The following is a 17500-nucleotide window of genomic DNA, read 5'->3' as shown; positions in this document are numbered from 1 at the left end:
CCCTCGGGGAGCTCCAGACATTCATATGTTCACAGAAAGTTTATTAAATAATAATCAGATGAAACTTTTATCCATGACTTGTTTTCCTTCACGTTTTTGCAAAACAGAAAATAAAATAGTTAACTAATGAATAAAACATATGAACTGCAGCAACTGGTTTCTTATTTTTCATATTAAGAAAATCAATAAATGTTGAACTGTTGAATGTTAGTTACCACAAAAACTATTTACCTTTCTTCTTTTCCCTGGCAGTGCCTAGCTTCCTCATACACAGCATGATGCACGGCCCAGATTATTGATTATTGATCATAAGACAGCGTCACATGACGTGTTAAACGCCCTGTAAACTCAGATAGCTTTTGATTGGTTGTCTATTGCTCATCGATCTGAAGTAAAGTGTTGGTGTGGACTTTAAATCAATATATTTATTTATAATTGTATATATAATTATAACGATCTTCTTGGTGTGGATGGCCCTTAAATTAACTCTTGTTGCACAGATGTCGCTCTTTGACCTTTTTTAAATGAAACCATAGGTACTCCTGACCTCTATGACCTTTGATCTCTCCATGTCACTCTGCTGGTTGCTAGGTTACAGCAGCCTGTGTGCGTACATGTGCTCTGCCTGTCTGTGTGCTGACTACCAGGAGAATCTCATCTCAGGCTCCGCCTCTGTTGATTTACTGATTTAGTTCTTTCCATTATTTGGTCTATGAAATGCCAAATGTGAAAAATATGTCTTTAAATGTCTCATACACATATTAGTATGTTCTATATATATATATATATATATATATATATATATATATATATATATATATATATATATGACATATTATTATTATAGCGTAGGCGTGTGCTGCAGACGGCAGCAGTCTGACCCGTCTCACTCGACCAGCTCTGACTCATCTACCTGTCTGTCTCTCTGTCTGTCTCTCTGTCTGCTACCTGTGTGTCTGTATCTTGTAGGCTTTGTGCAGAGTAGTCGGCTAGTCTAGTTTCCACCAGTGAGGACGACTCTCCAAAGGAAAGGGATGTAAAGGAAAGGTAACAGCTTCTCATTGGACAGTTTAACTCCTCAGATATCTCGGCCAATCAGATGACAGACTGGTGTCGATACGCGATGGAAGAGAGTTTCCACCTGGTGACTAAGGAATGAAATAATAAAGCAGAGACCAGATATTAGACAGGTCCCAAACACAGATATAGTGTCAAATCAGATATTAGACATGTCCCAAACACAGATATAGTGTCATGTTAGATATTAGACAGGTCCCAAATACAAATTACACGTCCAATCTGAGTTCAGATATTAGACAGGTCCCGGTCAGTGGGGCTCGGATCCACATCCTCTGTATTTACTGTAGATCCAGATTATCACATTAATAATTTCTCATCACTTCAGGTTTTCCTCTTTATTAGTTTAAATGTGAAGAAATACACATTAATGTTTTCATGAGTTTAAAAATAAAGACAGCAAATGATAAAAGAAACTAAATCCTGATGATCAAATGTTTCTCTCTTTGTTTCACATTTGAGCCCCAAATGATGCATTTATGTTTTTGGTGCTTGAAACGAGTTCTGATGTGAAACGTTTCTGTAATTTATCTGATTCACTGAAGAACTGACCTGAGATCAGTTGAACCTGCTGTATTTAAACCTTTTGAATGTTTGTAAAACTGTTATTGGAAAGAAAACGATCGATCCTATTGGCCGAGAGACTGAAATAATAGAGGATTTGAACAACTTGTTTCTGTCACGGTGACGTCACAGAGTCTAAACAGCATGTAAATAGAAACTGTAGCTGCATAGTTGTAGCCCCGCCCCCTGTCTACCTGCTGATATTAGCCCTGCCTGTGGATTAACCAGTGTCTATTAGCCCCGCCCCCTGCTTGATGATGATATTGATTGTGTGAAATGTGAACTTTTTTCATTTCATTGTGAGATATTGATCAGTTATTGATTTTTTTATTTTTATTAAGACGTGAGACTGCTGATCACGTGCTTTTAATCTTCCTGTATTGTAAACTTTCAAAATAAAGTACATTCTGATCAAACAAGGAGTTGGTAAGCTGTGTTCATTCAGACTGTTGCTCAGAGACACTGTGGCAGAAGTATTCAGAGTGAAACAGCAACCTTTGACCTCTCAGCTGATTCAACTCTCAGGTATATATATATACATATATATATATATATATATACATATATATATATGTATATATATATATATGTATACATATATATACATACGTATATATATATATACATATATATATATGTATATATATATATATGTATACATATATATACATACGTATATATATATATATATATATATATATATATATATATATATATATATATATATATATATACGTATGTATACATATGTATATATATATATATATATATATATATATATATATATATATATATATATATATATATATATATATATATATATACATATGTATATATATATATACGTATATATATATACACCGGTCGTTTTCGGTACCCAACCCTACTCCTAGCCCTATAGTGGCCTAACCCTAACCCCCTAACCCAATAAACTAACCCTTCTCTCCAACACAAACCCAACCAGCAGGCTGAAAGGTGTATGTGAAGTGGAGCTTCTTTATTTTACATTTGTTAAAAACAAGTGTTACATTGTGGTTGGGTGATAAAATCCAAAACATTTCACATGTTAAAGCTTGTGACCAACACTGAGTCTTCCTTGGACATTTACTTTACATGCAGTATGTGAATAATAATTTTCTTTCTTTTGGTTTTGTACAATCACTGCTGTTCTACCTGTTCCCAACACTTCACACTGTGAAACTAAAGAAAGACAAAGACATCTCATTAGCAATTTGTTGAAATGCAAGAAGTAACAATATAAAATAAACTACAATAATGTAACGTACTTCTACGCTCAAACTGTTTACATTTTCGCAGACTAGTAAAATATGATTGTGAAAAACGATGGCGATGCCAGGACCAAAGAAGAACCAGAAAATACTGAATGTGACAGATCCGGACTGAGATGATGAGGGTCTTCGTCTGATCTTCATCCCGCACATATTCATCTATTCAGACACAATAATATGGGTTGATCCCGACCCTGACCCCTCACCCAACCTCAGTAGGAACAGACCAGCAGCCCAGGGTTTGGGTTAACCACAGGATCTCATTTCTAACAGGGCCTGAAAGAGGCCTCGCACCCTGACCCATGTGCGAGTACCATAGACGGTATGAACATCAACGTAGTCTTCATGGCTCTGAGGTTCCTGAAGAAACGTTGTGAGGGCGGCTCTGGCCGTCACCATGACGACACAGACTTACTCTAAAAATAGGCAGAGAGGTGGAGGTGACGCAGCATTGCAGACAGTTAGCAGCCACACACACACACACACACACCTGAGATCACACACACCTGAGTGCAAAGAGGCCACACCCTCAATGATGCATAACTTTAAGCCTTAATCTGATTAAAATGGGTCAGTTCTATAAAAATCAACCCCCCATACAGTTGTCAGGGTGTGGAAATGAGTTATACACAGTGTCCAGATAGACCTTCATAACTTCTATACCATATATATATATAAATGTTGACACATTATGATGTTGTGGCTTCAGTGATCTGACAGGACTTCGGTACCCCGAAGAGGATTATCTCCCATAATGCTTTGAGATGGATGATGTGATGAAAGGGGGGTAGCCCTATTACATTTACAACAACTGATTTAAAAAGAGGGAATTATTGGAAATGACAGACTAGTCAATGTGTTTTGTATCTCTGTATAGTACACAATAGTAAGAAAAGACATTGTTCTCATAATTATTATTACTTCAGAGAAAGAACAGTAGGTCTGATTTCATTAAGTCACAACATAAAGTCTCATCATTTTCAGTTTCCACCATGAAATGATGTCAACATTTCAGTGTCTGTTCTTGTGAAAAACAACTTCTCATTTCTTTGTGATCAGTGTTTACTTCAAAAAGCTTTTATGTCAAATATTTTGGTAATTAACCAAAAAACAACATGTGACCAAAATGAAACGTTCATTTAATGAAAGAACTAGAATCTAAGATCTAAGTTAACAGTCCAACACTTTGGAGACGCTCCAGTACATAGACAGGTCCTGGACATGTTCAGCATAGCTTAGCACAAAGGCTGGAAGTAGAGGGAAACTACTAGCCCAGCTCCATCAGACACTATTCTGTGGCTGTCTGATTTCCATGTATTTACATTTTGCAGGTGTAACATTTAAATATCAAATCGAAATGTGGTTTTACTGTTGAAACTATTTAGCTCTAAGTGGAGTTGTTGCTTTGGATTGGTTCACTAACAGCATGCAACATGCTTACCAGTCAAACCTGATTTCCATCGAAGGAGGATTTTCTTTGCATGTGGCTAAGCAAACAATTTGTGCTAAGCTAGGCTAGCATACCTCTCTCTGTCCTAGAGACACCTCATGAGGATAAGTCTTGCTTCCGTGATTGTCCTCGACCTTTACGCTTGTGTTACTGAATGATGTGATAGAGAGTAACATTATAAAGGACTTGGTGGCCGTTGTTCCAGGCGTACAGCGCTCTGTCCCGTGGGTTGTAGTCCAGCATGGACAGGTGGCTGTATTTATTGGTCAGAGGAATGTCGATGTACTCGTAGGTGGAGGAGTTGGTGGAGTAGGCGTAGTACACTTTTGTTCCACCCGAGTAGCCGTTGGTGACATAAAGGGTTCCACAGATCATGAACGCCTCGCCGGCACTGCGTTTGGGGTGGTTGGTGGTCCAGCTGCGGATGATCTGCAGAGTGTTTGGGTTCAACTGGCTGAGGACGATGTTTCCAGCGTTCTGATTGGTGGCGTAGACGGCCCAGAGCCCTCCTTCGTCCACCATGAGGTCGATGTCGGAGTGCCCCCCCCAGGAGTAATGGTACATGTTGTTGTAGCCGGCAAAGTCCAGCTGCCGGGAGCGGCTGATGAGCGACGAGCTGAAGTCGAACTTGATGATCGTGTGACTCTGAAACTTGTTGAAGTAAATGGATCCGTTGTAAACCACCTGACCAGTACCAGACCAGGGGTGAGGCAGGCGATGAGAGGTGAAGTTATCCGTCGTCATGAAGTCACTCATCGACTGGTACTCCCTCACAAAGCGGTTGTTATGGTAACCATCCATGTACCACACCTATAGAGTAAGAAACCAAAAATCATCTAAAAATGTGTTTGTGTCAATGGGATGACACTAGACTGTTTAATACTAGGTTATACTTATTATTTTATCAGAATAAACACTGGTCTCAGCTAAAGTTAAAACGTGAGCAGCTAACAGCCTCTTCTCCAATGAAACACATCAGACGGAGATCCAGCATCCTTCTGGTTCATCTTCTATTCCGACTCATCTCTACGTTATCACAATCCACAGGAAATGATGATTATTATATAGCATTTCAATTAAATGAATGAAGATACAGAATATGTTGTAGGGAGACAGTCAGCAGTAGAAATGTTGAAATTGAAAAACAAGAGGTTTTGACATCCTTACTTTTAGTCTATAACCACTGGATCCTATTTTCCTCACAATGCATCTGGATAAAGCCCTTCATTACAATGTCCCTGACTGCAAGCTGCACATATGTCAGAACTCTATGGAGTGAAATCTATCTCTCAATGATCACACATGTGTATGACAGAAACTACGAATGAAAAGTAAGAAATGTGAACAAGAGTCGGCCTTAATGACCACTCTGAATACATCGATCCTCAAGGTTATATATTTCTGGGTCTGATACTTCCTCTTCCGTTTGCTGCTCGTTGTTCATGCTCCAATGAGCAACTTGAGATGAGATGTGCACAACCGGATTGACTCACAAGCAGCCAGATTAGAAGCCAATTTTGGACTAATGAAAAGCTTGATCCTCAACAGATCATTGCGGGAGGGATCTGATTTGTTCCTTCTCCTTTTCTCTGTTTATCCAAGAGCTCTAATGTCATTGGTCAATACTACTCCAATACCAAATTCTGGTCCTGTTGTCTGATTTTGTATGTGAATATGTAATGTTTATTGACATGAAGATCACACTATTATTTTGTGGTTTTTGTTTACTCACCCTGCTGTCTCCAGCCGGAGCGAGCGGGTCGGTCATCCACGATCCGAACCTCGAACCAGACGTCTTGATGGTGATTGGCTCAGCGATCCCTGTCAGCTTCCCACAGGCTGAAAGCAATGATGTCATGAATAACAAACAAAATAACAGGTACACGAAGATACAGGCTGGACAAAATATCAGGAACACCTGCACAACCTACAGCTGGGATTTGTTGTGGTGAATTGAGTTTAGCTTGTGCTGTTCACAGCTTTAAAAGATGAAATAAATAAAAAAATGTATTGGAAAAAAAAAAATTCTGTTGAGTCCCTTTTAGCCTGAACATTGAAAGTGAGTGTCAATTACTAGATGCCTGGTGCAATCTCCAGAGAGATACTGTACAGTTTTCTGAGAGACTGGCATCTACTTAAGAAATAGATTGTATGCATGTGAGAAAATGTCCCATGTTTTTCTTTTTGCTTGGGTATTCTGCTATATTCCGTGTTTAACGTTGTTACTTTCCCAGGACTTTGTTTAGTCCTCTGTTGTCTACTCACCCAGCCTCTGCATGCAGGCCCTGAGCCGGTCCTCCAGGTCCATCACTCGACCGTGGAGCTCCTGGTAGTCCAGACCTCCAAGTTGTTCCTGAAGAGATCCCAGCAACTCTGTCACATTGGCCACCTCCTCCTTAAACTGTCGGACCAGCAAAGCGTCCTCCTTGTAGGCCTCCAGGACCAGGATAAGAGGACGTAACTCCTCCATCTTTGCTTTGATGGACTGATGAACAGAGAGCAGAGATCAATAACCGGCCAGGTATATCCAGAAGTGTTTCTCAAAGTCAAGGAAAGATCCTTCAACGGCTGAATATCAAGGACGCTACTTGAATCTTGCTAAAGAACCGTTCAAATGTTCAGGATCCTTCGAATTCTACCAAGGACTAGGGCAGTGGTTCCCAAAGTGGGGGTCGCGACCCCTAGGGGGGGCGCGGTGGTACTACAGGGGGGTCGCGGCTTCATCACCAACCCACACACACAGACGCACACATACACCGGTAAAACAATATAAAATAACCGACGTGACATGACTGTGTTCCAACCACGTCACCAGAGCGGCTCAGGTCACTGACCGACTGTGGCAAAACCAGAGAGAGCGAGAGAGAGAGAGAGAGAGAGAGAGAGAGCGAGAGAGCGAGAGAGAGAGCGAGAGAGAGCGAGAGAGAGAGAGAGCGAGAGAGCGAGAGAGCGAGAGAGAGAGAGAGCGAGAGAGCGAGAGAGAGAGAGCGAAAGAGAGAGCGAGAGAGCGAGCGCGCGCGAGCGAGGGAGAGAGAGAGAGAAAGAGGGAGAGAGAGAGTGAGGGAGAGAGAGAGAGAGGGAGAGAGAGAGTGAGGGAGAGAGAGAGAGGGAGAGAGAGAGTGAGGGAGAGAGAGAGTGAGGGAGCGCGAACGAGAGACACACACAGCGAGAAAGATACGGAGCGACAGAGAAAGATAAAGATCAGAGAAGGAAGTATGTGCAAAGATGGACAGATTTGTGACTGGTCTAAAGCGCAAATCCGATGGAACTTCTGTTAGAGCCGCAACAGGCGACGCGACCACCTCGACAACGCCTCAAACTAAGGCATGGGTGCCCACACTTTTTTGGCTCACAAGCTACTTTTAAAATGACCAAGTCAAAAAGATCTACCTACATTAATAATGCTTATATCTATATAAAGCATTATTAATGTATAAATATACAGAGTTTACTTTATATTTACAATATTGGCGTACCTTGCATAACTGCATGAACCCTTATGACACAATACAATTCTGTACATTTTTGGTCATTACATTTTGCTCTGATGACTTCACTGCATGGAACCAGCAGGGTTGCACAGTCCGGACAGCAGCTGCTGGTAGTCAGCGTCAGGCAGACCAAAGGGTCATCAGTCATGGTGGAGCGGTGTTTGGACTTAATCTTTTTCATGTGGGAAAAGGCTGACTCTAGGGCTGCAACTAACGATTATTTTCATAAACGACTAATCTATTGACTATTTTTTCGATTAATCGACTAATCTAATGACTATTTCCCATAGCAAATTAAGAATAGTAACTCAAAATGTTGGAATTTGAACTTCAAATGTATTTGAGTAACAAGATCTGAACATCAGAACATCATCATAACAAATAAATTAAATAGTAATACAAATTAAAGTGCAAATATGCTTTAAAAGTAAAGAAAAAGTACAAATAAAGCTTTAAAGGTAACTCAACATAGCAATCAAGCCTCTGAAAGTGCAAAATAACTAAAGAATAACTGGGCTGCAAGTACCATTCAAAGTCCAAAAGTTTAAAAAAATTGTCCATCCTACCCGATGATTAAAGCGCAAGGGTTTCAAAGTAAATCAAAATGACTCATTACAGTCCCACGTCTTGCTGCTCCCTCCTTCAGGGGAACACTCAATTGACACACGTTTTAATTTGTAATTCAGAAACGTGAGCATATTGACATGCTCTTAGTTGGTTGTATTCTGCATGTTTAACAACATGGAGAAACTCCTGTATCTCCGGACAGAGCTCTATAAGCCTTCTCTCATCAGTGTGCAGCAGGAGGTCAGAGTGGCTGCAGTCCTTCTCCACATGCGCACAGAACATCCGTCTTTGAAGAGCTCTCGCTCGATTAGACCATCTTTGTTGCCACATCCGTGATCTCTTTCATGTTTAGCGTTGTAGCGCATAATGCTTGTTGGTGTGTTATGCAGTGGTAATGAAGGAAGTCGGGGAAAACATCTCCCTGTACTTGGCAATACATCCATTCAAGCGGCCAACCATTGCGGGCGCAGCGTCCGTAGTGTTTGACATTAATTTGCACACTGGGAGCTGGGTTTTGTCGCTAAAGTTTTTTTAAATTTTTTTAATTATTATTATTTTTTAAATGGCATGCGATCTACCCGCACTACCTCCGCGATTGACTGGTAGATCGCGATCGACGTATTGGGCACCCCTGAACTAAGGTAAAGGCAAGGAAATATAGCGAGGCATATCTGTCTCTGGGCTTCACAAGCACTATTGTCGGTCAGGATGAGAGACCCCAGTGTGTTTTGTGTGTTAAAATACTGGTGGCAGAGAGCATGGGGGGTCGTCCAATGTTCCTATATCATCAAAGGGGGTCTTGACAGAAACAGTTTGGGAACCACTGGACTAGGGCATTCCTCCTGAATATTTTCATGGATTCCTGTGAACTAATTTCCCCTCAGCAGGCCATCACAAGCTGTTTCTGAACAAATGTGATGCAATAAACTGTTAATCAAGTTGCGGAATATTCACTCACATGGCCTACTTTTAAAGTTCTCTCCAGTTTTCATTGTGCAGTACCAAACCTGTTCGTCAACCCTTTAATAGCACTGAGGCCAGCAGAGTCAGAGAGAGGCAGAAGCCAGCGGCTCTGAGGGAGTTGAGCTTCTACCTGCGTCACAGGATGCGTTCACAATATGTGCATCTGCATCACTTTAGTTAATAATAACTATGTTTATGTGCATTGAGTGTAAGTGGAAGCCAAACATTCCACAACCTTATTAAAAGAATCACATTTAGTGTACCTACAGTTTGATAACTTACTGTCGGCCTTTGAAACATATCGCTCATAGTGTACAAAGTGCTTTGCTGAGTTGTTGATTGGTTTGTTAGTGATATGACTTCATAAAGGTTGGGGGTTGTGATGTCATAATGTGGGCGGTACCTTGTACTGTCTGGCGATGTTGCTCTCGTGTCCATCTTCCACCTGTTTGAATTTGTTTTCCAGACCCTTCAGCTGACCTTCCATTTTCTCCAAAAACTGTAGATCTCTCTGAGTCCTCTGGTCCAGGACCTCGATGGACTGACTCATATTCTGAACCTAAACAATCCAAATAACATCATAACACATGTCACTATATAACTACTACGGATGTACCTTTATCATTTATATATATATATATATATATATATATATATATATATATATATATATATATATACATATATATATATATATATATATATATATATATATATATATATATATATATATATTAATTTCAAGACAAAAGACAATTTAGACCGGCCAGTTAATAACATTTAGTGTGTGTGTGTGTGTGTGTGTGTGTGTGTGTGTGTTGTATGCGTGTACCTTCGTAATAAACAAAACTCTTAGGTTTTCTGATAACAGAACAGAATTATCACAGCATTAAGAGTATCACAAGTCAAAGTCCAGTCATTTTTCTTTATTTCCACCAGCTCCACTTTTCCATCCCCATGCACAACGACATGTTGCATTCAGGTGACCCTTGTAAACTGAAGAACTCAAGCTGTTGTTGGGAAGTTACCTCCTGCCATCTAGTGGATCTTGTTTGTTTCCAGTTGACTGGTGAAATATTTCATTGTTACCACATGCTAAAGAAATATACCACATATCCTTTTCTCCAGAATCATTTGGATATGTAAATGTTGTTGATTTGCATAAAGCTAATGATCTGTTGACCTTTACAAATCAAGATTAAAGTCACTGTTGAAAATCAACAAAGTTTAAAACAAAAAGAATGATCACTTATATACATGAATGAGATTTAATCTTAGATTTGGAGATTAGTGACACCCCTAATCAGCAGTAGTGTCATCAGCATGGTTATTGTTATTATTAATAGTTGTAGTAGTCATATTACCAGGAAGTTGTATTTTATGAGCATTATTACAAGCAGTTTAATTAGTTATTTGGTACCTTCTCCAGCAGCTGTCTGAGCTGTTTGGTTCTGGCATCTCTGGAGCATACTGTCTGCTGGGGAGCCACCACCGTACAAACACATCGACCTTCAGCGTCCTGAGCTGAACTGTACACCTGCCAGCCCTCCTCGGGGGCAGAAGGACCCACCTGTTAAACGGGAAATCAGAGGACAACCAGTAAGACATGTTACCAATCAGTAACTTAAAGCAAGCAATCAATCAATCAATCAAAGCCGGAAAAAAACATGTTTTTCTGCCAAAACATTGATACAATGTAAAAGAAAAGAAAAATATATTTGTCATTTTGCAAGATCCTGAACTCATGGAATCTTTTAACCAAAATGATGAGTTAAATAACAAAAGAAGATATTAAGTATTCACATTAATTATTGTTTTAAGAAAAAAGAACCATACTTCTAAGACCATTCACACATGAACAGAAAAAACATGTAAGTATACATCACAAAAGCCCATTTAAAAAATAATTGTCAATGTTTTTTTAGTTTCTTTTTCTAATAAAATATTTTTTTTTTCCTTTCTCCAAACTAAGAATGAGTGCATTTTGACAGGTTTCTAAAAATAACCTCCAGTGGCATACACATGTGGACTCCATGAAGGTGGCATGAGGGCCCCACGTCCTCTAGTGAGACCTGTGCTCACAGCCCAGAGCAGCTCCATTGACAGAGAACATCAGAATTGGCAGGTTCTCCATTGGCGCCCCGTTCTCTGAACAGATGACATCAGGTGCACAATTAGCACATGTGACAGATGTCAGAAAGCCTGTAGATGCTGTGGTGAACCTTATGATGCATGCAGGGTTCCTCCTTGTACAGAGGGCCCAAGGTTCCTCCAGCTGCAGAGGGCCCTGGGCTCCTCCTTGTACAGAGGGCCCTAGGTTCTTCCTTGTGCAGAGGGCCCTGGGTTCTTACAGCTGCAGAGGGTCCTAGGTTCTTCAAGCTGCAGAGGGCCCAAGGTTCCTCCTTGTGCAGAGGGCCCTAGGTTCTTCCTTGTGCAGAGGGCCCTGGGTTCTTACAGCTGCAGAGGGCCCTAGGTTCTTCCAGCTGCAGAGGGCCCAAGGTTCCTCCTTGTGCAGAGGGCCCTAGGTTCTTCCAGCTGCAGAGGGCCCAAGGTTCCTCCAGCTGCAGAGGGCCCTGGGTTCTTCCTTGTGCAGAGGGCCCTGGGTTCTTACAGCTGCAGAGGGCCCAAGGTTCCTCCTGATGCAGAGGGACGTGGCTTCCTCCTTGTGCAGAGGGCCCTGGTTTCTTCCTTGTGCAGATAGTCCTGGGTTCATCCAGCTGCAGAGGGCCCTGGGCTCCTCCTTGTGCAGCGGGCCCAGGGTTCTTCTTTGTACAGAGGGTCCTGGGTTTCTCCTGATGCAGAGGGTCCTGGGTTCCTCCTGATGCAGAGGGTCCTGGGTTCCTCCTGATGCAGAGGGTCCTGGGTTCCTCCTGATGCAGAGGGACGTGGGTTGCTCCTTGTTCAGTGGTTCCTGGGTGCAGAGTGTCCTGGGTCCCTCCTGATGCAGAGGGTCCTGGGTTCGTCCAGCTCTAGAAGGCCCTGGGTTTCTTCTGGTGCAGAGGGCTGTGGGTTCCTCCTGGTGCAGAGGGTCCAGGGTCTGATTTTCATCATGTAGCGTTTGTGCCCAACTTAAATTAAGCCTCAGGACTTCTTCTTCGAGTCCAGGTGGACGATTGTGCCAGATTTGAAGACATTTGCTCAAGAAGTTCCTGAGATATCACGTTCAAGAGAATGGACGAGACACAACCTGAAAACATAATGGCTGCCGCCCTGTTAAGGCATCAAAAGGGTGCAAGACAGTAGAATAGAACAGAAGACAGTAGATTAGAGCGTAAGACAGTAGAATAGAACATACAACAGTAGAATAGAACAGAAGACAGTAGAATAGAACATAAGACAGTAGAATAGAACATAAAACAGTAGAATAAAACAGAATACAGTAGAACAGAATACAGTAAAATAGAACAGAATACAGTAGAATAGAACATAAGACAGTAGAATAGAACATAACACAGTAGAATAGAACATAAGACAGTAGAATAGAACATAACACAGTAGAATAGAATACAGTAAAATAGAACAGAAGACAGTAGAATAGAACATAAGACAGTAGAATAGAACATAACACAGTAGAATAGAACATAACACAGTAGAATAGAACAGAATACAGTAGAACAGAATACAGTAAAATAGAACAGAAGACAGTAGAATAGAACAGAAGACAGTAGAATAGAACAGAATACCATATAATAGAACAGAAGACAGTAAAATTGAATAAAACACAGTAGAATAGGAAGGAAGTCAATAGAATAGAAGACAATAGAATATAAATAGAATCATCATATATTCACCACAGTGAAGTGGGATCCGATCAGCAGCAGCAGAAAAATGTTGATTAGATTCTCTTCAGACTCCATCTGTGTCAAACACGTTCACTGTGTTCCTCCTTAATTCACCTGGTTATCTGACCGTTAACCTGGTTATCTGTTTTGTATCTGTCTCTCTTCTTCTCTCTCGTCTCCCTCCTGCTCTTCCTCCTCCCTCCCTCCTCTATCTGCTCTTCTTCCTCCCTCCTCTCTATGCTCTTCCTTCCTCCGTCTCTCCCTCCCTCCTCTCTATGCTCTTCCTTCCTCCGTCTCTCCCTCCCTCCTCTCTATGCTCTTCCTCCGTCTCTCCCTCCCTCCTCTCTATGCTCTTCCTCCGTCCCTCCTCTCTATGCTCTTCCTTCCTCCGTCTCTCCCTCCCTCCTCTCGGCTCTTTTTCCTCCCTCCCTCCTCTCTATGCTCTTCCTCCCTCCGTCTTTTCCTCCTTCCCCTCTCGGTTCTTCCTCCTCCCTCCCTCCTCTCTACTATTCCTCCTCCCTCTCTGTTCCTCTTTCCCGTCGTTCTTCTTCTCTGATACAACGCCAGAAATCGGCCAAGTGGAAACCTTGAACCTCCTGCTGATGGTGTCAGTATTTGTAACAGCCTGTGTACTGTAGTACATACTACTGTGTTCCTCAGAAGTACCCTTCACTAACCCTAACCCTCTTTCTCCCTAACCCTTAACTGTCGAACGCAGTAGTATGTACTACAGTACATACTACAGTGAATAATTATATATATATATATATATATATATATATATATATATATATACACATGTGGGAAGATGATGTGAAGATGTTTCAGTCCGAGTGAGACACAAAGGAAAGAGAAAACAGAAGGAGGAGAAAAAGGTCTCTAAATTAATCATAATTTTCCTCATTTGGTTGTCATGGAAACAACATCTCTATTTGCGGGCACATCAAACTGTGTGTCAGATGGTCCTCAGCAGGGTCACACACCCATTCACCCACACACCCACACACACAGTGTTGGCAGGAAATCATAAATTATTTCACAGGAACATAGAAACAAAGTCTTGTGCTCAAAAGGATTAGCTATGTTCCGGTGGTAACAAATAGATGCACCAAGGAAATACGACCTTTGCTCCATCCAGAGCAGGGACATATCAGTGATCTGGGTTAGGGTTAGGGGGTTAGGGTTAGGGTTTAGGGTTAGGGTTAGGGGGGTTAGGTGTAGGGGAAATAAAAGAACTCCTGCTGGCCGAGGACAGCAGGAACGCACAGGCACACAAACTAAATGATATTGCTCGGTTTATTTCAAAATGGGTAAGTATGTAATTTTGCTCTTTTCATCAGGGAGTCGGGGGGAGGCCACCCGATACCAGAAAGGGTGGAATGACCGGACAGATTGTATTTTTCAGATGGAATTCAGGCCAAAGGGATGGACTGTTTTCAGCCTCCTTATCCAATCTCTCTCCTTTCTAAGTAACTGTTTGGTGGACCACCACGTTTCGGCCTCCAACCCCATGATGGTCAAACTCTGAACCCCGTGCTGTTTAAAATGCTGATACAGGTAGGTATTGCTGGTGGTTTTATTGATCAGGTTTAGGTGTTGTTTTAACCTAAGGACCAGCTGGTTTTTGGTCTGCCCGATATACAATTTCCCACAGGTCCCACATTTAATACAGTACACAACATTCATCGACTCGGGCCTGGTCACATGAGACACCGGCGCGCTCAAGTGAGTATACAAATTAACTAAAAATGTAGTGCTCTTAAAATGATGAGTGTACTTCCCTGGCGGATTTTTCCTGCCAAGGGAAGCCCGGACTAAGAGGTCCTTGAGGTTTTTATTCCTCCTAAAAGCTGCTATAGTTCTGAACCCAGCAAGCGGTTCCATTCGGTCCTGGGCAGTCTGAAAGTTCCGTTTAATTCCGGCGTTAAGCATCCTGGAGGCCGGGGAGAATGTTGAGACAAGGGGGAGCAGATGGAAATTTGGCTCTACCCTCTCAGGTCTCTGCCCCAGATTGTAGGTTTGTTGGACCTCCACTTTAATATTTCGGAGGAAGGTCCTACTATACCCCCGGTGCCGGAGTGCCTGGAAAAGAGTCCTGGTTGCCGACTGGACATCCCCCGCCAATGTACATATCCTATGGTAACGTATGAGTTGTGATTTAACGATGCCTCGAAACGTATGTTTCGGATGGTAACTTGATTTATGTAAAAGTGCGTGGGTGTCCGTCGGCTTGAAGTAGACTCTCGTCCCAAGGCCACTCTCCCCATTGTGTTGTTTAGTGAGAAACACCTCCGTGTCCAAAAACTCAATCTTCTCAGGTTGGAGGTTGGATTTAACCGAGATAGAAGGATGATGGTTATTAAGGACCGTGATGAACTCATCAAAGCTGGCCTCCGAGTGCTCCCACACTCCAAAGATGTCATCCAAATAGCGAACATACAGACTGGGCAGGAGACTGCATTTGGGGAACACAGTCCGCTCCCAGTCTGCCATGTAGATATTTGCGTATGCCGGGGCAAACTTTTTCCCCATGGCAGTACCGTGGACCTGTAAAAAGTACCGGGAATCAAACTCGAAATCATTGCGGCTCAGGCCCAGCTCCAGGAGGGTGAGGAGGGCCTCATCCGGTCTTTTAGGATCCGGGTATTGGGCAAAAATTTCCCGGATGGCCTTGAGACCCAAGCGAGTCTCAATGTTGGTATACAGGGCATCAATATCAATTGAGAAAAGCCGCCCACCAGGTGGCACCACTATACGTTTTAATTTTGAGACAAACTCATAAGTGTCCCCGATATAGCTGGCATGCTTTTGTGACAAGGGATTTATATAAAAATCAATAAACTCCGCTACCCTGGAAGATTCGCTCCCACAGTCCGAGACGATCGGTCTGCCGGGGGGGATCAGGTGCGGGACCGTCCACGTCTCAGGGTTCTTATGAATTTTGGGCAACAAATAGAATTGCCGTGGACGTGGAGGATCCGCGCCAGACAGGTAATACTTTTGTTTCGCTGTAATGATTTTATTTTTATACAGGCGTTCCAGGATCTCCCTGATGGCAATCTGATTTTCCATTTGCAGGGAGCCGGAGAGAGGTAAGTAGTGCGTTACATTTTCAAGCTGTCTGTAGGCTTCGGTTAAGTATTGATGTTTGTCCATAATGACAATTTTGGAGCCCTTGTCTGCCGGTTTAATAACAATGTCCCGATTAGATCTCAAAGTCCGCAAAGCCGCCATCTCTTCCACAGGTAAATTACTCTCTGCCTCACTGTTCCAGCCGAGTCGCTCAAAGGCACGATAATCGGATTGAATAAGTTTCTGAAAGGGTTTTGAAACAGTCTCCCACTTGGGTTCCCAACCCGAGGGGTTAATGAATGGTTCCCTAGAGAAACTGGTATTAAAATCAAAGTGGTCCAGGAGTTTGAGTCGTCTATGGTACCTGTGAAGGTCTCTGCGGAGCAATGGCCTGTCTACTTCCGAAGGGGTCGGAATAAAAGAGAGGCCCCTCTCAAGCAGCCTTGCCTCATCATCAGATAAAATAAAAGAAGGTGAAAGGTTAAGAATATTAAAATGGGGCTGAGTAGACTCTCTAGGTCCCCCTAATCTAAGTTTAAAGAAGACATCCAGGAAGCAAAGATTTTAGTAGCCGTAGCTGTCGTCCAATGCACGGGGTCATGGGGGTGAACACAGAATTGGTCCTGGTCAATACCTTTAAGGGTTCTGAAATTCCCTTCCAAAAAGAGGTTTAGATCCCTTAGCCGATTTTTGGCTTGTAGTGGGAGTCCCGGGCAGAACTGGATAATGGGGACCATAATATCCGCCCGGGGAAAAACCATTTTGGTCCGCGACAGAAGTTGGTGAAACTGTTTTTTCATGGTCGCGAGCTGGTTCTCCCTGAGGCAGTTATTTAAGCCCACCGATAGGATAACTTTCTGGGTGTTAAAACAGGGGTCCAGTTTGAGAAAGATCTCTTTAAGATGGTGAATCTGGGCCCACGGAAAGCTATCTATCTGTACTGTGGGAAACTGGAAGGGTGGAAACCTAGAAAGATTCGAGTCCCCCACAACCAGGATTGGCAGCCTCGGTTCCAGCCTCCAATGCAACACTTTCTGGAATGTGGTACAGTGGCGGGTGGGTTTCCGCAGAGGGGCGACTAGCCCCCCCGCCGCCAGTAGGCCTTCCCGGACAGGGGAGGACTCATCCCCCATGGGGGAGTCCGACTCCTCCCCCAGAAGTTGGGAATGGGGAATCTCCACCGCCACATTGGTCTGTGGGCCCCCAACCCCCAAATCCGAAGGCTCGGCGGGCTCAGGACATCCC

General features: G+C 42.7%; 2 protein-coding genes across 2 annotated transcripts in view; one reads left to right on the top strand and one right to left on the bottom strand.

Moving 5' to 3' along the window:
- LOC306740093 (formin-binding protein 1-like) overlaps positions 1–998 on the top strand; it is a gene marked incomplete at both ends in the record, with an annotated part of 26793 nt that extends 25795 nt beyond the window's left edge. The window contains one exon of the mRNA XM_079222204.1: positions 970–998. Coding sequence (XP_079078330.1) covers positions 970–998 — 29 coding nt within the window. The remainder of the gene's footprint in view (positions 1–969) is intronic.
- A 3529-nt stretch (positions 999–4527) lies between these two features.
- Positions 4528–13258, bottom strand: LOC306739649 (noelin-like; the record flags this gene model as incomplete). The annotated part of the gene is made up of 6 exons (XM_079221687.1): positions 4528–5190; positions 6113–6219; positions 6646–6865; positions 9805–9960; positions 10822–10971; positions 13193–13258. 6 exons carry the CDS (start codon positions 13256–13258, stop codon positions 4528–4530), a joined length of 1362 nt encoding a protein of 453 aa, XP_079077813.1.
- Between the last annotated feature and the right edge of the window lie 4242 nt (positions 13259–17500).

Source organism: Taurulus bubalis (genome assembly GCF_910589615.1).
Source record: "Taurulus bubalis genome assembly, chromosome: 8".
Classification (NCBI taxonomy): Eukaryota; Metazoa; Chordata; class Actinopteri; order Perciformes; family Cottidae; genus Taurulus; species Taurulus bubalis.
Note: the sequence above shows the minus strand (reverse complement) of the source record. Positions and strands in the feature narration are given on the sequence as shown.